At 48.0% G+C, this 20,000-nt stretch overlaps 1 protein-coding gene across 3 annotated transcripts in view; it reads left to right on the top strand.

Moving 5' to 3' along the window:
* Positions 1-20,000, top strand: part of dpy19l3 (dpy-19 like C-mannosyltransferase 3) — a 41,594-nt gene that overhangs the window by 7,017 nt on the left and 14,577 nt on the right. For 2 of the 3 annotated variants that reach the window (XM_068576028.1, XM_068576035.1), the window contains exons 4-16: positions 2,937-3,027; positions 5,554-5,675; positions 6,208-6,353; positions 8,758-8,881; positions 9,458-9,592; positions 9,840-9,971; positions 10,837-10,938; positions 11,073-11,146; positions 12,506-12,664; positions 14,197-14,325; positions 17,457-17,568; positions 18,175-18,231; positions 18,493-18,575. In XM_068576028.1, the coding sequence (XP_068432129.1) occupies positions 2,937-3,027; positions 5,554-5,675; positions 6,208-6,353; positions 8,758-8,881; positions 9,458-9,592; positions 9,840-9,971; positions 10,837-10,938; positions 11,073-11,146; positions 12,506-12,664; positions 14,197-14,325; positions 17,457-17,568; positions 18,175-18,231; positions 18,493-18,575 (1,466 nt within the window). The remainder of the gene's footprint in view (positions 1-2,936; positions 3,028-5,553; positions 5,676-6,207; positions 6,354-8,757; positions 8,882-9,457; positions 9,593-9,839; positions 9,972-10,836; positions 10,939-11,072; positions 11,147-12,505; positions 12,665-14,196; positions 14,326-17,456; positions 17,569-18,174; positions 18,232-18,492; positions 18,576-20,000) is intronic. The other variant, XM_068576043.1, reaches the window with a different exon arrangement.

Genomic DNA, 20,000 nt, shown 5'->3' with positions numbered 1-20,000 from the left:
CCTTAATTTAAACTGAGGATTAGCCATCTCATCAGAGTTCTTGGTGCAAAGCCAAGGCTTGTGTTGCCTCGAGCAAACTCTAAAGGAGGATTGGGAAGGAAACTCGCTGCTCATTCCCTCCGAGGAAGCTTTTTTTCTTTTGCATATTTCCTTTTGGCAAGGAACTTGAAGCGATTAAAAAGTTAATTTATTTGGACCGACTTCAAGAAGAGAAGCGCACCGCATTTACACTTCCTGCCGTAATGGATTTGGATCAGTTCTGTGGCTCAGCCCGGGAGCGTGCTGTTTATCTACCTGAATCCAGCGCATCAAAGGATCCAAGAGTGTATTGATGATCCCCGTCGTCTCGGGCAATGGAGCTGCGCAGGAGAGTGAAGCTCGGCAGGCTGCAGCATCATCCGGGCCCTTCGCGAGACGCCGCAGCCAAAGGCCGATGCGGCGTTAACGCGGCGCCGGAGCGGTCAGACGCCGCCGGGGGGGCGTGTCTGCGGCCCTGGCGGCGGCGCGTCTCTGCGGCGGCCGGGCTGGCGCTGGCCGGGCTGCTGGCGCTCACTCAGGCCTGGTGCGTCAACACCATCCACGAGAATCTGCTCTGGTTCTCTCAGCTCACGGTAGGAGCTCTGACGCCGCCGCGTTCACCTTCGGAAACTTTGATTAGCCGAGCACATCGCAGACGAGCGAATATCCACAATATGACTCAGCCGAGGCACAGCAGGGGGCTTTTGAGGGGGATACATGGTTGTTTTTGTCCCAGCGTGGGACCAATATGAACGAGGTCACCAGGGGTCCTTTTGGAGTCTTTTAACGGCCTTTTTTATGACCCGTTTCATCTGCAATCGAAGTCCCAGCAGCAATAATCTGCATGCATTTGTTTTGCCAGGAGCACTGACAGCGAATCTAATCATTTCCTATTCGAGGAAAGACTTCAGATTTCTACCTTTTCAAAGGAGGGAACCCGTGCATGTCCTCCAGAGGGTTTACCACCAGCTTTCAGCTCAGCTTTCGGCTTCCCTCGGACGGACGTTTTCGGGCTCATTTTTCAAGCACGCTAAGAGGTTAATTTGAAAGGCCATTCCACTACATAACCAGGTCATTATGGCTCACGATGAAACGAGAGATGAGCTGGATCTAACGAGGCGCAATCCGCCCGCAGAGGTTCACACGAGAACAGATGTCGCTCCGTCTGCAGAGCAGCTCCTGCACGTCACTGACGACCTGACAACAGGCCCTTTGTCACAGCGGCCGCTCTGACGCGCCGCCGCCGCAGGGTAAACACAGGTGTAATTAATGACATTAATTTACAGCTGTTCCTTTCAGGTGGGCCACAGCCCGGCAGCCTGGTGTGCATGCTGGCTGTGACTCACTACATGGAATGGGGCCATCGTAATGTCATGCACATGTGTTTTTTTATTTGTTCCAATGTCCACTGTTAAAGGGGAAATCGTACAATCATGCCACACAATGTACACTACTTGTACCCATTGAAGAAATAGACTTTATATTATATAGGAATAATAATATATATATTTATATAAACTCGATTTGTGATGGTTACAAATCAGGTTCAATAGCGTTTGACCTTTTAAACGAGTCGCTCTATCTGCTCAAATCTGGCGAACGCTGATGTCAGACCCTATGCTATGCTATGCTATGCTATGCTGGGAGTTTGCAGAGTTAAGTACATTCTTCGCCGCCCTAATGTATGCAACAAGATGAATGATTGAGTCAGGAAGATGTCAGTGGAGCAGCGTCTGCCGCTCGCCCGCCACGTCCCAGGAAGAGTCTTAATCAACAGCACCTCTGTGGGTGGACCGCAGCTGTGAAGGGTCTTTTTATATTTCCTATTAACATTGTTTTCACACTGCGTTCACAGTGCCGGCCTCTTTATTTTATAATTATGCGTTAGTTAAAGCTTTATCATTCTCACCAGCAACACAAATATGTCTGTAAACATGTTCGGACTGTGTTATGAACTCGTGCTTCTCTATTTTGCTCCTCAGGGGCTCAAAGTCCTGCAGGTTTTAATTAACCAGCGAATAGTTTCACCCAGATGAGTGAAGTGAAGTAGCTGGTGTGAACGCCGCGTTGGTCCGGGACACTACGACTCTTTTTGTTCTCGGTTGTAGTTCCTCCTGCGTGGTCCTGGTCCTCCATGAGACCCGATGTGGACTGGAATTAAATTATCTGAGCTAATTAAGTTCTGCACTTGAGGTGAAGAGATGCAGCTGTGAGGGAGGGGCTGCCGGTCACAGAGGGACATCCATACATCAGAGTACGGGACGTTTTATATACAAAGTGGGTTTGAACGTCGTAAAGTGTCAGCGCGATCGCTGGAGTTGTAATGTGAATGGAAATCAGCAAAGCGGTTCCATTTGGTCAATGAATCAGTGTTTTTTCTTTTTCATGTGGGTTTGAGCTTTTAATCATAGATCATTACAAAATGACATTGTAATAATATTACTTTTGGGATCCCCGGCCTGACAAACGGCCAACAGTCAAATGACTGTACGGCCAATATGTCAAAGAAATGCATCGCTACGGTAAAATATTTTATTGTTAAACGTAGCCCAGCTGTAAAAACTATTTAGAAAACGGAAGGCAATAGATTGATGGAGTTAATATTCTGCAGCTGGTTGCTCTCAGGGTTTTTTACCCCCTGTGGAACAGTCATCATGCATGGAAAGCCAGAAATCTCTCGGGAAGCCCTCGTCTAAACACACACACACACACAGACACACACACAGACACACACACACAGACACACACACACACTCACATGCACGCTACCTGTCTCATTGTTACTGCCGAGGATTACGAGTGTATCAGCTGCTCCTCTGTGGTTCTGTCATGCTCTGCCAGGATATCTGAGAAACAGAAGTTTTTGGTTTCATGCGACTAAAAAACAATAAATATATATATATTATTTTGTTTTTCAGGAGGTGGAGCGGGAGATCTCCTTTCGGACCGAGTGTGGACTGTACTACTCGTACTACAAGCAGATGTTGCAGGCCCCGTCCATACAGGAAGGTAGAAACTGTTTATGGTTGGTGACGCCATTTTCCCCATGTCATCCTTGGTATTAGGAGTGTAACTGGCTGCTTGCTAAACCGCTAACATAAACAGCAGTTCTCTAATCACAGATGAATAACCGTAATGAGGGTCAGCAGCCCTGGTGAGCTTTGGCTTCCTCTACATGCTAAAGCAATGAGCACATGGCTCTTGGTCCTGAACGGGGTGTGGATTTCATGTAGCATAAGCTGCAAATATTAGCAAGTCAGGCTAACTAGCTCACCACCCCACCAGTAGTGTTTATTTCTATATTTTCTCTTTTACATGTATCGTCACCTTTTTCTTTTCCAGGGACATGTAGCTTTAGCCTCAGTGTGTTAGCATGATGTACTTTATCTAGCTATTAAACATACTTTCATGACCCTTTTATGGGAATCAGCAAATACAACAAAACCAGGTCATGGAGCTAACGTTAGCTTAATGCTAACAAGCTCAATCAGTAGGAGTGTGACGTGGAAGTGCGGGTCTCGGTCGAGGAAACATCCCTCCTCTTTCAGCTCAGTAGCTAGCTACAGCTGAGCTTAGTTAAAAAGGATTTAGCCGAGAATTTCATTTACTATTATTGCAAAATTGTCTTAAAGATCGTGACAAAATGTACGTTTGTACACGGACAGACACCAGATGGCTGCGTCTACACACTCTCACAAGGAGAGTCTTGTTTCTTCCCCCTCCATTTTCCAACCATACTAACCAAATCAATGCCGTTGCTCGTGACGCACAGTCTGGTCTGAACTAAATTAGTCTAATTATTTGTTCCTATTATCATGTAAAACACCTCGTTGGAAACGGGCCTAATTTTCCACAAAGGCAAATAATTGAGCTGCAATCAGTTTGAGGCTGACCTCCCACTCTGTGCTCAGTTTCTTGATGTGCAGAAACTACAGAAGTTACTGAGAGTTATGGTGCTAAAGAGGGGAAGACAGGGAGGAGGAAAATACAGGAAGGGCGTCATGGAAGAAATGTGAAAATGAAAAATGGGATAAAAGAAAGCCAAATAAGTGAGGTGGCGGAAAAAAAAAAGAATGGAGGCAGACATGAAAAGAGAAAAAAAGGAAAGACGGTGACAGAAACGAGGATGAGAGGAGTGGTAAGAGGACATGAGGGAAGGATAAAGGAAGCAAAGAGAGGGAGGAGAGAAAAGAGAAGGGGAGACAGCTAAAATGACAGTTTGAAAGAAAGATGTGTGTGGGTAGTAATATATGTATTTTGTTTATGGAAATCGGTGCTGGTTTTTATGTTCCTACGTGCATCAAGAACACAACCGTGATGGGGCTGACGCGTCCCGGCCTGCAGCGCTCACTCAGCGCTCTGCTGCAGGTTTAGTGTCACGCTTTGTTCCAGTCAAACCCGACGCCGCCGCGCCCACCGGCCCGCTTCCGAACGATGACGCCGGCGTGCGCACCGGTGGAACGTCAGCACCGGGCGTGACGGCTCGCGGGCCGGACTCAGACGCCGATGACCGATATTGCAATATGGAAAATACTGGCATTTGGTTCCCCTGAGGGACTGAGGGACTGACTCCAGCCCTTCAGAATGGTTGCTTAAAAAAGAAATCTGTGCAGTTCTTTTCATATTGACGGGCAGCTTGTTCTGCTCTTCAAAAGATAAAGCAGATTGTTCAAAGCTGGAAGCACATTTAGGGACACCAGCATCTCCATCATGGACTCCATCATGGACTCCATCATGGACTCCATCATGGACTCCATCATGGGCCTACAGAGCGTGCATGGGCCCCATGCATGCGCCATAAGCATGCAGCGTGCATGGGGCTTATAGAGCATGCATGAGGCCCTTGCTCATAGCATGAGGCCCTTGCTCATAGCATAAGGCCCTTGCTCATAGCATAGGGCCCTTACAGAGCGCATGGGGCCCTTGCTGATGACCGATATTGCAATATGGAAAATATTGGAATTTGGTTCCCCTGATGGACTGAGGGACTGACTCCAGAAGTGAAACTCCAGGGTGAAAGGACACAGTTTGTCTTTCCTTTAAAAAAAATAAAAAAGCTGTGAAGTGTTTATTTTAGGAGAGGTGCTGTGTCGCCCAGGTCTCTTCTCATGATCCCCCCATGGTTTGTTTTATTAGTGGAGGTTTATCAGCTTTAGCGGCTACCTTCACACGAGCTTTGTTATGAAACGCAGCGTGAAAGCCAGGAACATTTGGCATGTTGGAACTGAACAGTATTCAGTTATTTTATTAAGCAAAGGAAGTGACGCTCGGGGTCGACTGCGAGCCGGCGCTGGTGGCTATCCCGCGGTGCGCTCTGCAACTACGGGATTGGCTTGAAGCTGAACGCTCTGATTCTTCAGCCGTTGACGGACATTTCAAACGCTGTTCTTTAACAGCAGCGTCCTCTGGAAATGAGCAAAGGGAGCTTTACACGACATGAATCAAACCCGTTCCTCCCAATCATCGTTATCACTGAAGGAATAGTGTCATCTTATATCTGTCTGTGTGTGTGTGTGTGTGTGTGTTCGTCCCTAGGGCTCTCGGATTTGATCCATGACAACTTGACAGAATCCAAGAGGACCATCAATCTCCTGCAGCGGATGAATATCTACCAGGAGGTCTTTCTCAGCGTTCTCTACAGACTGCTGCCCATTCAGGTACCTCATCACTCAGCTGTCAGCTGTTGACAATTGGCTTGTAAAACACAACAAGATTAGAGTGATGACCGCTATTACAATTACAAAAAATAAAAAGATTGACTGTCTTTATGACTTTTCTTGTCGTTTTGAAAAAAAAAGAAGCATTCTCGCCATGTGAGAAATGTAAGAACAACCGCACACGCTGGCGATTCTTTCTCCTGTCGTCATTATCCAAAGTGGCACCGTTATGGATGACGGCTGCGTCGGGACGCTGTCGAGCCGCCGTGGCATTTTACATTGTGGCCTCGGCGTGGCTCTGGAGGAAAAGGTTTCCATATTGGCATATCAATTAACCGAGGGCCGGGTCACTTAGCCGCCTCGCAGATCTGGACCGCAACGAGGACGCCGGCGAGGGAAATATCAGACCCAACTTTGAAAAGGCCACAATGTTCCTGGGTTACCGAGTCGGATCGCCGTCACTGCAGTCAACTCTGTCCATTTACAGCACCTAATTAACTGTGTGTGTTTGTACGTGTGTGTGTGTCTCCAGTCCTACTTGGAGCCGGTGTATTTCTACATTTACACCGTGTTCTCGCTCCAAGCCGTGTACGTGATCGCTCTGTACCTCACGGCGTGGCTGCTGTCGGGTTCCTGGCTGGCGGGCGCGCTCGCGGGGATCTGGTACATCCTCAACAGGTGTGTCATCAGCAACTCTGCATTCACGTTTTGTTTTTTAAAATGCTTACAAAAAACGTAGGTAAAAAGGTAAAGTAAAAATAACCCTCACATTTTTATAATGTTCGCGCGTCTAATGAATTTGAAATCTTACTTTTAGGTAGTTTAAGTTGATACAAGTTGGTACAAAAATACATCACACACACACACATACGGAATAAATACAAAAATAATACAGTGTCAAAAAAGTTCTAATAATAATAATAATGTCCCACCAAGTTATAAAATCAGGTTGTCAAAATGACAGAATGGTTGCTTAAAAAAGAAATGTGTGCAGTTCTTTTCATATTGACGGGCAGCTTGTTCTGCTCTTCAAAAGATAAAGCAGATTGTTCAAAGCTGGAAGCACATTTAGGGACACCAGCATCTCCATCATGGACTCCATCATGGACTCCATCATGGACTCCATCATGGTCTCCATCATGTTCTCCATTATGGACTCCATCATGGTCTCCATCATGGACTCCATCATGGACTCCATCATGGGCCTATGGAGCGTGGATGGGGCCACATGGAGCGTGCATGAGCCCTTGCTGATAGCATGAGGCTCTTGCAGAGCGCATGGGGTCCTTGCAGAGCGCATGAGGCCCTTGCTGAGAGCACGAGGCCCTTGCTGAGAGCATGAGGCCCTTGCAGAGCGCATAAGGCCCTTGCAGAGCGCATGAGGCCCTTGCAGAGAGCATGAGGCCCTTGCAGAGAGCATGAGGCCCTTGCAGAGAGCATGGGGCCCTTGAAGAGCGCATGAGGCCCTTGCAGAGCGCATGAGGCCCTTGCAGAGAGCATGGGGCCCTTGAAGAGAGCATGAGGCCCTTGCAGAGCGCATGAGGCCCTTGCAGAGCGCATGAGGCCCTTGCAGAGAGCATGAGGCCCTTGCAGAGCGCAGGAGGCCCTTGCAGAGCGCATGGGGCCCTTGCAGAGCGCAGGAGGCCCATGGTGCTCGGTCCAGCCTCGTTCTCATTTATATAAACAGAGAACTCTCCTATTGGAGCATTTATACAACTTTTAGAAGCTAATGTGTTAAATTGAGGCGAAGTGATCGGACTGGGAAGATGATTTCCCGCTGATTTCTTTCCCAATGGAAGTCTTCGGGGAATAAAAGTCTTTGTGGGCCCGATGGCATCGTCGACGGGCCAGGAAATTGTACTTCAGCCATTTGGAAGTTCTCCTGGCTTGGCTTGGGGGACAGCTGCTCAGTGAGCTCGCTTCCTCATTCCAGCTTTACTGGTTACAGAGAAAGAGCTGAACAGCGGGCTGCTGGCCAGCCGGGGCTCAGAGGCCTTCACGAGCGTTCATGCACTGCTGTTGCTGCGACGTTTGTGTGAATAACATCAAATGATCATCCCCCTCCCTGTTTAGATTTCAGTTGTGCATCTTTAGATCTGTAGACGCGTCTCCATCCGTCATCAGCTGATGGTCTGGTGTCTGAGGAGCTCGGCTGACCGGAGTCCTCATAAGAGCCTTTCTTACTTACATTTTAACATGTAACAGAGATAAAGTACCATGCAGCTAATGGGGATGTCATGTATTGTAACACTCCATTTCATGCATGTGAATGATGGGAACCAAGTTGGCAAACTAGCCAAATTAGTCCTTTCAACCTTCCTGCCGTTCTTACCTTTCACAATAAAAGCCCTAGACTTTACCCTGCATCAGTGTTTAGCAGAGGGAACTCAAATCCACTAAAAGGAAACTCTGTAAAACATCTTACGGCAGCGAGACAGACAGCTAGAAGCTGGAAGTCGGCCCGCTGCCGTCTGCGACTCATTCGAGCCTTTTATTGAAAAAGTGCTGCAACTGTTGGAAATTTGCATCGCTGCCGGTGTGAATAGTTTTTCCTTTTATTTACTCGTCAGGCCCTCCTGAGTGCAAAAGCCTTCAGTCATGTGTATTAATGTCTTTCTCTTTTCAATTCACCCTTCACATGTATATATATTAATTACAGGAGCAGTGAAATTAACAGATGTCGGTGTACACAAGGTCGTCATGAAGAAGGCCGTAAACGTCACGTTGAGTCGTGATTTCTTGCACTCAAGGAAAACACATCTGTTTAATTAACTTCTCTCAGCATCGCAGTTCTGTGAATAGACTCCAGTTCTCTTATGTCCGCGCTCTTATATCAAGGATTATTTCCTTTCAGGGTTGAGTGGAAGACTCACATAAATTTCTCCAAAACAAAGTCCCCATCTCTGCTTCCAGCTGGCCATGAATGTGTTGCAGTAGAGTTTGAAACGTACTCGTAGTCCACTTGAAACCGGCCCGTCCACCTTGATGCAACTTCTTCCTCACAGGCAGAATGTCTCACCTTGTAGGAATTGTGAGTTTGTTGGTATTATATAATAAAAAACAAATCTCTCCCTCCTCTCAGAGTCGATACCACTCGTGTGGAGTTCACCATCTCCCTCAGAGAGAACTGGTCTCTGCCCTTCCTCGCTCTGCAGGTCACCGCCATCACCTGTTACCTGCGGCCTCAGCTCACCGCCTTGCAGCAGGTACGCACCTGGACAAGAAGACGAGCGGCGGCCTTCATCTCGGCACACGCCACGAGGCTCAGCCGAATCGTTCCTGGCTTCCTCGATGCGCTGAGGAGGAATTATTTATTTATTTTTTTTACAGAATCTGGTTAAAGCAAAAAGGTTTATTGTGGGCGAGATTTTAAATGAATGTAGAATGAAATGTTTTTGATAGAAGTGCAAATGTCAGCTTTGCTCCGGTTGCTTTTCCTGAATGAAGCGTTGGAAACACATGACAGGCCGTCAAAAAATCAGCTTCTGTCGGTGATGAACGGAGTATTCGTTTAAGAAAACATCCTTTTCCATCCCACAGTTGGGTTTTGTGTGTTCAGAGGGTTAAATCATGAGGTCCCGCCTCCCCGCCACCGCAAAACAAATGATTCATTAAATTAAATAAAAATCAACATTGCGAGAGTCAATTTTTCTGACATTCTAATTTCTATGAGTTTTTTCACATGTACCATCCCGACGCCCAACCCATGCACAATGATCAACTGTTGTGTGTGTGTGTGTGTGTGTGTGTGTGTGTGTGTGTGTGTGTGTCTCCCTCCTCAGAAGGTGCTGGTGTGGTTGATGTACGTGACGACGTTCTGCTTCTGCTTGACGTGGCAGTTCAACCAGTTCATCCTGCTCGTTCAGGCGCTCATCATCTACACCATGGACTGTGCTGATTTCCTGACGCCCGCACAGGTACGACTCCGAGAAGCACCTGACACTTTGGAGATGAACCGTGTGAGACAACTCTTCAGATGACAACGTCCAGCCGACGGAAAGTCCCTCACTTTAGAGCTGTTTCAGTCTCTGTAACTTCAACCATCTCCTCACTTGGAAAGGAGTGTTTTTGATTTGCTTCACACTCATTGAAGTACACGTGTGACATCATAGACTCTGTCTTAAGTCTCACTTCAGTGTGTGTGTGTGTGTGTGTTCCCTCCAGGTGACCACTATGTACCTTGTCCAAGTCTGCAGTCTGCTGAGTGTGTGGATCCTCCAGTTCTGTAACTCCATGATACTGGGATCGCTGGTCCTGAGCTTCATCGCAGCCGCACTCATCATCAGACACTGCCAGGTTAGTGACCGTGTGTGTGTGTGTGTGTGTGTGTGTGTGTGTGTGGAATACAAGTAAAAAGCAGGAACTGGGAACACAGAATGAACACAACACTGCGAGCGAGCCAACAGTTGCTGTCACTCGTTCACGAAACACAGATGGAAGATTAAGCCGCGATGCAGTCTGCTCCTTTTTGTTTTTACCCGCAGTAGATAATTCCAATTTGTATGCCGGAAACCCATTTTCAGCTGTGAATGCAATCTAGCTAAATCCGATTGTATCACAGTAACAATTACAGAAACATTGCGTGTGACGAGCCGTCAGTGGGAAGGAAAGGCTGACGGACAGATGGAGGGAAAGCTTCCATTTCTGGCTTGAGGTGATTTCATCGCAGCAGCCACGCGCTCTTATTGTGAAAAGCTTCATTGGAAAGAACGGGCGCTCGGGGAGCCGCCGCAGCGGTTTTAGAGGCGTGGACTCGAGGTCACGTGACTTGGACGACGTCCTGACTTCACTTGGACTTTAACTGTCGGCTCGGTAACGACTTCATACCCTCCCAAGTCCAAACATGAAATATTCATGTCATGAAGAAGAACAAGTCTGCAGCGGGTCGACTCTGTTTCCCCCACAACAGATTCAACTTTGTTTTTATATGAAAAACTCCTTCGACAGCAAATGACATCAGCTGCAGCTAATTAATATTAATGACCGAGAGTGACACTTTTGGCTGCCGCCTGGTTAATGTGCAAGCTGGCAGTTTTCGCTCGGCCAAACACCGTTTTGTGCCCTCGTGCGGTCCAGAGGCTCGACTCTCTTTGTCCTCAAGTTCACTGCTGAGAAACTTTACGGTTGCTTTACATTTTAGATATTACATTTCTCGTTGCAGTCCGGTCTGAAGACGGGAAGCCCGCTGGCTCGCCTGTGCAAACTGCTTCTCCACAGCGCCATGGTTCTCCTCCTCACCTTCACCATCAACTACCTGGCCAAGGTGCTCCTCCTCTGCTACTATATTTACTTATTTAACATCTCAGCATGCTGATCTTTTAGTCTTGACAAGATGACCTTATCCGTGTGTGTGTGTGTGTGTGTGTGTGTGTGTGTGTGTGTGTGTGTGTGTCACAGAAAGCTCTTCATCTCAGATCAGACGAACACATCTTTAAATTCATCAAGTCGAAACTCGCCTTGGGGCCAACGAGGTATGAACACAACACTCACACACACACTCAAACAACAAAAACCAGCGCATTTTTCTTTCTTCTCCAACGTGGCCACGCTTTACTCTCACCAATCCACTCTAAGACGTGCACACACACACACACACACACACACACACACACACAGCGGCAGCGCTGTGCACGACCTGAGCTCATGCACCTCGTGATTCGCTGCAGCGCCGCTGTGTTACTCGCTGAGCGGCGGCGGCGTAGCACCCAGAGTGTTGAGAGTGTGCGAATAATAGATGTCGGAGGGTGACGCCACCGGGCCGCCCATCGATCAGATAGTGTGTGTGTGTGTGTGTGTGTGTGTGTGTGTGTGTGTTGAGCAGCTCAGTCACTGGATAGCTGCTTCGGGGTGGCGGATAACACGGCTTACAATCCAACGCCCCCCCCCCCCCCCCTCCTCTTCTCCCCCACACACTTCAATTATTCAGGAGGCTGGGAAAAAGAAAGCAGCGCTCTCTCCGTCTCTGCTTCTCTCTCTCCGTTTCTCATCTCTCACTCGACAAGACGGATTTCTTTCCTCGGACTGTGTGTGTGTGTGTGTGTGTCTGTGTGTGTGTAATCCTCAGATCAATTACACATCAGCACGGCTTGTTTAAGGAGCGGCGTTGCCGAAGTAATGCGGATAATACACGCTGTATAAAAACCAAACAATGCACAGTTTGTGCCTCGTTCAGATAATCAACGCAGTTTATTTTGAAAACATCTGCGAAGTTAAAGTGCACTTTTGTGTCTCTCAAATGAGTTGCTTCATCGGTGATAACACACTTCTCTTCAGCTCGTGAAGGTGTTTTTTATTGGGTTTTCTTGCCGTTTCCAGCGTGCGCGTCGAGCTACACAGATCCACAACGTCTCTTCCTCTGACGGGGGACGATTGGACAAAGCCGGCGCCGTCCAGTGTCCAGTGCTTCCAAACTGGCGTTAAAAACAATCTGGTGTTGTTGTTAGAGCAACACACGCTTTGCTAGCAGATGATCACCAAGACTTCTTGTGAAAGTCATCTGAACTGGTAGTTAAGAGGCTCTTTTTCTTGAGTTTTCGCTTTTTATGCTACGCGCTTCTTCTACTGTTCTACATCATTTTCATTCCACAGCGTGTTTTTGACATACTTTACGTTACTATCAGCACGTTGGGAAGCTTCCCTGAATGTCAAACTCCTTTAAGTCGCTGGGATGCAGCGACATCGGACAACCATAACCGAAGGACCCAACGTTTTTTATAAGTTCTGAGTTTGTAGCTGCGGTTTAGAAAAAGCTTCACACGTGATTTATTACATAAAGTATGTCCGTGAACCAGCAGGATGCCGTCCCATCCCCCTCTCTCTCCCCCCTGCAGGGACTTCGATGCCAGTCTGTATCTGTGCGAGGAGGCCTTCGGCCTGCTGCCGCTGGACACGCTGGAGCGCCTGGCCGGCACCCTGCTGCTGTACCCGTACGCCCTCACGCTGCTGCTGCTCAGCGCCATGTTGGTGGCGGCCGCGCTGCAGAACCTCAGGTGGGTGAGGGCGGGGTCGGGTGTCTGAGGTGGTTCATGGTTATCATGAAGTGGAAGCTGGGGAGTGATCTCCTCCACCTCGTTCCTCCTCCACCGACGTTGACTCAAAGCTAAATGTCCAGCTTTGTGTTTTACGCTCCTCTGGAGACCGAAACCCAGCAGAGAGAAGAGGGAACATGGGGCTTTGTCGGAGGGACAAATGCACGGCTCCGAGTGAACGATGACGTTACTCTGTGTTTGTCATCAAAATGATAACATGTTCTTCATATCAGGTGGTAATATGTAAAGATATTTCACTTATTCTCAGGTTGAAATACTGTGTGAATAACTTCATCAGGGTTCTCACGGTCATGGAAAACCTGGAGAAGTCATGGAGTTTGAAAATGGTTATATCCAGGCCTGAAAAAGTCCTGTAATTGTGTCACGCTGAGTTTGAAATAATGAATCTGCTTTTAAAAGAAAAGAGGCTCAAAATATCAGCAGCATACATACAGACATCTATATGAATGTTTATTCTTTTAATCAAACTATTGTCTCTCATTCATTTGAGTCATTTAAGGTTTACTGTATGCTTTGAATCCTCATTGTTAGTTTAAATACTACATTTTATCACTTTTTACTGTTTACACACACATTTCACACAATGTTTGCTCATGGAAATGTGGTTTAAAGTCATGGAAAAGTGATGCAGGGTTCATACACATTTTGACCAGTGGATTTTCACGGCTTTTCACAATTTAAAAGTCATGAAAATTTAAATTTAAAGTGTCTGAACCCTGATTATGTTAACGCTTCTCACCAACGTCCCTTTGACCTCATGACCAGAGCGACAGGCTTTAAATGCTCGTAGTGAACGTGCATTACGCGTTCGATCCTCGAACGCCGTCCCCGCGTCTCGGCCGGACGCCGCCGCCAGATTCAGACGTGGCGTTATCGCTTCGCACTCAACATTTCCACCAGCTTGCGCTTCAAAGCTTGATTTTTGCCTGCGGTGCGAGGCGAAGGCCCGCGCCGAGGTAACGGCGTTAGCATATCTCCACTCGCCCTCTGCCCGTCGGAGGGCTGGAACACTAACCTCGTAGAACAAAAGGGGCCGTTTGCCACTTCGGAGAATCCATTTAATCCAGTTTACCGCGCCTCACGCACAAGGGGAAGAGCCTCCGATTGGATTTGCATTCAAATGCAAGCCGGTGTCCGTCTGATTCTGCAAGGGAGGCCAAGTCGTGGGTGTGACGCCGGTGCCCTCGGGCCCTTTTTTTCCTCTCCGTCTGTCCACGCGCCGACTCCCACAGACACCGGCGCTCGCGTGGCGTGCACGGCGGCGTGCACGGTGGCGTGTCTGCTCGTGCGTGAGCGGCTAATGAAATCTGAAGAGCGGCTCCTGAAATCTGAATAATGTGAATAATATAAATTCCACCCACCTCCCCTGCTGCCTCTCTTCTCCAGCGTCTGGCTGTAATGTTTTATGTATCGCCGTCTTTTTTTTTTTTTTTGTGTTGTTGTCTCGCTGACTTTTTGTTTTTTGTTTGCAGACCTGAAGGAGGTTCAGCCGAGGAGGGCAAAGGAGGCGGAGAGGGCCGAGCGCCGGCCGTCCGCCCGGACGTGGCCTACAATCTGCTGCATACGCTCTTCTACGGCCTGCTGGCTTTCAGCACGATGAGGTGAGCGCACGTAATTGCAGCATCCGTGCCGGTTTGGTTCCCAGACTCTTCAAAAGGCACTTTGTTCAGCCCGGTCGCCTGGTTTGCTTCTTGATTGTGCATGCTCGTACAGCAGATGCTTGGAACCCCATCTTCAATGCTTTCCACACGGCGTCTGAGTGCTCCACTTTAGACCTTCATCAGCCCTCCGAGCAGCAGCAGCAGCAGCAGCCCACGGCACGCGCCGCCTATCTGAGCGCTGAGTCGCTGCCGAACCGCCGTGCGCGTCTCCGAGGTAATTTGCACTTCGCGGGACAACGCGAGAATGCAGCCGACCGCTCGCTGAGCCCCGCCCCCCCACGGTCCGACTTGTTTTGAATGGACAGTCTCGTGAAAGTTATTTTAATGATGGCTGGACGGAGGCTAAAGCCAAGCTTCTCAGACGAAGAGATAAAGAAACAGCACTTGTCTTGTATTGCAGTGAAATGCTTCCTCGTACTAGTAAGTACATGCTCGGATCAAGCGTTGGGGACGTTACTACAGTGTCTGGATACAATGGTACAAAACTACAACAATAACATATAGAGCTAGTGTTGGGAAGTTTAAAAGGTCATAATCATAGGCTGTATAGAAGTAGGTGTGGTCTTTGTGACTTGATGACCAAACAAGACTGTTTGACTCTAAATGAACCGTCATTTACTAAATGAACATCACGCTGGATTGAAGAAGACTTGAAACTAAAGATTGAGACATAAACTCATGTTTACTATGTTTACTGAGGGAATACATCAAGAGAGAAGTAGTCTTTTACCTTTTAGAGATAATGTAAGTTTGAAACACTTTGCATTGTTTAGATCTCTCTAATATCTGTTGTATGTCTTCAAACAACTGTATTAATTCAGGGTTTCTGGCCCCAAATTACATTTTACAAGATTACATTTAAGCACAATTTATTTACCGACGAGAGCTTGAACACATTATGATGAAACTCCATGTAACCTCGGTTAACATCAATGTTTTGCTCTTGTGTTTTTGGCCTTGGAGAACGCTGCATCCAAACTCTGCAATGCAGATTGTCTCTTACTTCCTGCAAATCCAAAGCTCGCCCTGCCGTGCCGCCGTGTATAGGAGGGATGTTAGTAAGCCTTGAACTGTGGTCACAAAACCTCTAGTTCTTCTTCACAGATGCTGTACGTAAAGCACCCTACAAGATCATCTTGTAAACCCACACACACTCGGAAAGACTCGAAAGATTGCCGCGGCCACTTCCCACGCAGAGTTTGCGAGATCGAAACTAAAACGTATGTTTGTTTACGAAGAACCGTCATCTTCCCGCGTTTTGTCGTGGTCCAGACTCCAGAGCCCCCAGTGCATTTGAGAAAGGTGAAGACGCTGCCTCACACTTACAGTACTCACCATGGCCAGTAGGGGGCAGCAACTCTGGTTGTATAGAAGTCTATGAGAAAGTGGCTCTACTTCTCTCTTGATGTATTCCCTCAGTAAACATTGTGAACATGAGTTTATGTCTCAATCTCTAGTTTCACGTCTTCTTCAATACAGCATGATCATTTAGTAAATTATGCTCCATTTAAACCATACAGCAGAGTACGCTTTAGGGCGGGGCTACAAGGTGATTGACAGGTCGTTGTCCAGGCTAATAGTATTTCACTTTTTTTGTCTCAGAGCTTTAACTTTTTGTAATTGTCCTTGTGGTATTTTTCTCTGGTAACCAGAGGAGAACTTCTTGAGTGTCAGACTCTTGGGGCGGATGTGTGTTCGCTGCTTCGGGCCGACACGACCCAGCGTCACCGGTCCATTCCTCGAGTCGAGCCCAAGCTGGGAACACGAGGCCCCCGCTCGACATGTGTGATTTATTATTGTGAAAGCTTAATTGCCTTTAACTTTTGGCTCTTTGGCGAGGACTGTCAAGGAAAATTGCAGAGATTACAATTGGATCTATCACCTCTTTTTTTTGGTTCTGCCCCCGTGTGTTGAAAGAAACCTGCAATTACTCCGTCAAAAAGCAAAGGGGAATATTTGGATGCGGGCTTATGAAACGTTCACTTCAGCAGCTTCATTTAAATACGCTTCTGAGTGGGCTGCTCTGCCCGTGATGCACGTTGCGGGCAGGATTTTTTAAATATATATATATAAACACACACACACACACAATGCATCCCTGTTACGGTCAGGAATTAAAGCGCCGATGAATTCATGCAAAGGGAGAACCAATCCGAGAGCCTTTCATGCGGCGGCGGCGGCGGCGGCCAGGTGGAGCAGAAACTGACACATTTGATTTTTAACACATTCCCTCAAATGCTGATGAAGAACGAAAGGCCAGAAGAGCAGAGAGCCGCTCGCTGCTGTCAGACGGCTCCTTTGCATTAAAGAAGGTGAAGAGATTTATTTCTGTGAGGAAGCACTTCCTCCTCTCTCTCTCTCTCTCTCTCTCTCTCTCTCTCTCTCTCTCTCTCTCTCTCTCTCTCTCTCTCTCTCTCTCTCTCTCTCTCTCTCTCTCTCTGCACCTGTCAACAAGGTTTCAACTCATTTCATCCTCAGTTTTCTGGCTCTCTCTCAATCTTTCTCTCATTTGTTCTAAATTCATGAGCTTTGAATCTGAACTCAGATTATTTATTTTTTTTCTTTAAAGAGCCCCGTTCTGGAAACTAAATGAAGTCTGACCTCACTCTCTCATTCACACACACACACACACACACACACACACACACACACACACACACACACACACACACACACACACACACATTATCACGTACACACACACATCATCACCACGTACACACACAAAAAATAACTCTCTAATGTGTCTCATGTCTCTCCTCTCCCTCCTCTTCCTCCTCTCCCTCCTCTTCCTCCTCTCCCTCCTCTCTCTCCTCTCCCTCCTCTCTCTCCTCTCCCTCGTCTCCCTCCTCTTCCTCCTCTCCCTCCTCTTCTCCCTCCTCTCTCTCCTCTTCCTCCTCTCCCTCCTCTCTCTCCTCTCCCTCCTCTCTCTCCTCTCCCTCGTCTCCCTCCTCTTCCTCCTCTCTCTCCATTCTCTCCATTCCCTCGTCTCCCTCCTCTCTCTCGTCTCCCTCGTCTCTCTCCTCTTCCTCCTCTCCCTCCTCTCCCTCCTCTTCCTCCTCTCCTCTCAGGATGAAGTACATATGGACGGGTCACATGTGTGCCGTCGCAGCCTACGGGCTGTGTGGGAGGGAGCTGTGGTCTCTGCTCCTCAGCGCTCTACGCTGCAACAGCAAAGTTATGGTGAGTTCTCATTTTGTAAGCTAATTCTAATGCTTTTAAAAAGTTATTACGCTCCTGTTCCACACAATTAGCGTTTAAAGCTGAATTCAACACTATTTTCTGTGGCTGGTAGTGAAGAACGTCCAGTCTTGTGCTCCACAGAGCGTTTAGCCCCTTTGAGCTCCATCAGGACTACTAATTAAAGCTGATTGTGTTTATCTGAGCAGACGGACGCCGAGTCCACATTAAAGGACATTTTTAGTCGCCTGCTTAAAAAGTATTGAGGTTCAATATTTAAGGTTGACAAACCACATTAAGTCCATCAGCAAAAAAAGCATCTCACCCCCCCCCCCCTCCTCTCTTTTTCTGTGATTAAACCAGTTGGTTGCGTGCGGCTGCACAGCGTGTTCTCCGGGGTGGCCACTAGGTGTCAGTGTGGTCATAACATAACGTGGCAGCAGCAGCGTTTGGCTCCGATAAGAAGTAATACTTGAGCCCGGCCGCCTGTTAACCCCCCTCATCTCACGCTGCGCCTGTCTTAATTTTGAGGTAAATCTCTGTGTGACTCCCCCTCCAGTTGAACGCTCTCATTTCATCACCACTGTTGTTCTTCTCTCTAATGTGCAGTTGAGGCTGGTCAGATACGCCGTGCCGCTGCTCGTGATCGGATGCCTGTATTACAAGGTACACTGCTTTTCTTTCTCCGCGGTCCGTGTTCTCTGTTTTATGTCGTCGGTTTCATTTAAACGCTCACAATCAATCTGGTCGTAACAGGACAGAAGGACTGACTGCGTCCCCGTGTGTTTCCTGTCCTCAGTCCAAAGAGTCCGTCACATCCTCTGTGTTGTAATCAGTGCGGTGATGAGATGTTGTTTCAGTGTCTCTGCTGCTCTGCTTCACGTCTCTGTGAGCGCTGATCTCCATCTCCCGTCTGCTTCCTCCTAGTTCTGGCCGAAGCTGATGGAGGAGCTGTCAGAACTGAGGGAGTTTTTTGATCCAGACACCGTGGAGCTCATGACCTGGATTAGGTACACACACACACACACACACACACACACACACACACACACACACATACATACATACATAAGAGATTGAAGCAAACCTGATTAGCTTATTTACATCGATCAAGTTTCACTTTGCCTTATGTGTGTGTGTGTGTGTGTGTGTGTGTGTGCGTGTGTGTATATATGTGTGTGTGTGTGTGTGTGTGTGTGTGTGTGTGCGTGCTTGTTTGCGGGGGAGTATGGCTGATGAGTGATGAGAGCTGACGGGTCTCCATGACTAAGGCTCAGGGGTGCTGCAGAGGACCCAGCTGCTGTTGGGGGCGCGGGGTGTGTGTCCAGGATGTGGTGGTGGTGGTGGTGGTGGTGGGAGGTGGAGTATGTAGCTATGCAGCAGTGGCGTGCCGGCAGGGCCTTCTCAGCCTTCTCTGGTGGCCTAAAAGCAATCTCAAAGTTATATTTGTTTTATAATGTAATTGTTTTTCACAAATTCACTGCATGCATTATAATTATTTTTGCATATTAGCTTATTCTCTCATTGCTGCCTTCCTCTGTTCCTCGGCTCCTTCAGGCCTCTGGTATGGCTTCTTGTGAGCTGGTTAACATCTTTATCCAATCACATTTCACCTCTTTAACTGGTTGAAATACCTCGATGTGTCCGACCGAGAGGCGCTGCATAGTTGTGTGTCGCTCAGTGGGGGGAGGAGGGGAGGGGGCAAGTCGTGGGTGACGTCGCGGTGAAGCAGGTTTTAATTTGACTGTTCGGGTCACCGAGCTGGTTTTTATTCCAACCCTCCTCGGACCCGAGGTGAGCGGGGGTCGGCCTCGCTGTGGCGGGGCGCCGGCGAGATCTTCATCCCAACGTTTCATAGAAAAAGACGCTCAGAGTGTTTACTTTTGCATGTTTCTTTGACAACAACCACTCGAACCGCCGTTCGACTGTCATGGCTGCTCTGGGCGCTGCTCTGGGTGCTCCTCTGGGCGACCATCTTTTTTGCTTCACTCAGCGGTGCCACAGGTCCACGACAGCCGGCAGAGCATTTAGAAACGGGTCGCTGGGTGCACCGCCTGTTGCTCGCGGCTCATTTAGAACAACTGAGAAAAGACACTGGCGCTATAAATAGATTCCCTGATCCAGCCATGTGAGCCAGTATTGGACCGATATTATTATCGGTGCATCTCTATTCGGAAGAGATAAAAACTGATAGCGTTGCGATATATAATCCTTAACAAGATAGCTATTGCTAGCTAGAAACTTCAAACGGTTCGGACATGACAGGAATACAGCACCTCCAGTCAGCTCGCTGTACCATCAGCTGCTCTGGGACCACAGCGCTCACGCCCACATCAGCTCGCCCTGTCAGCAGAACGATGCATTGGAGGGTTTCTCATAAAGTGGAATATCTAAAACCATCAAATAAAACAAGATGTTTAAGGTCTGTCAGTTTT

This window comes from Clinocottus analis, unplaced genomic scaffold (genome assembly GCF_023055335.1).
Source record: "Clinocottus analis isolate CAN_PGR_092001 unplaced genomic scaffold, fCliAna1.0.p SCAF_1, whole genome shotgun sequence".
Lineage (NCBI taxonomy): Eukaryota > Metazoa > Chordata > Actinopteri > Perciformes > Cottidae > Clinocottus > Clinocottus analis.
This window is presented reverse-complemented; position numbering and strand designations above follow the sequence as displayed.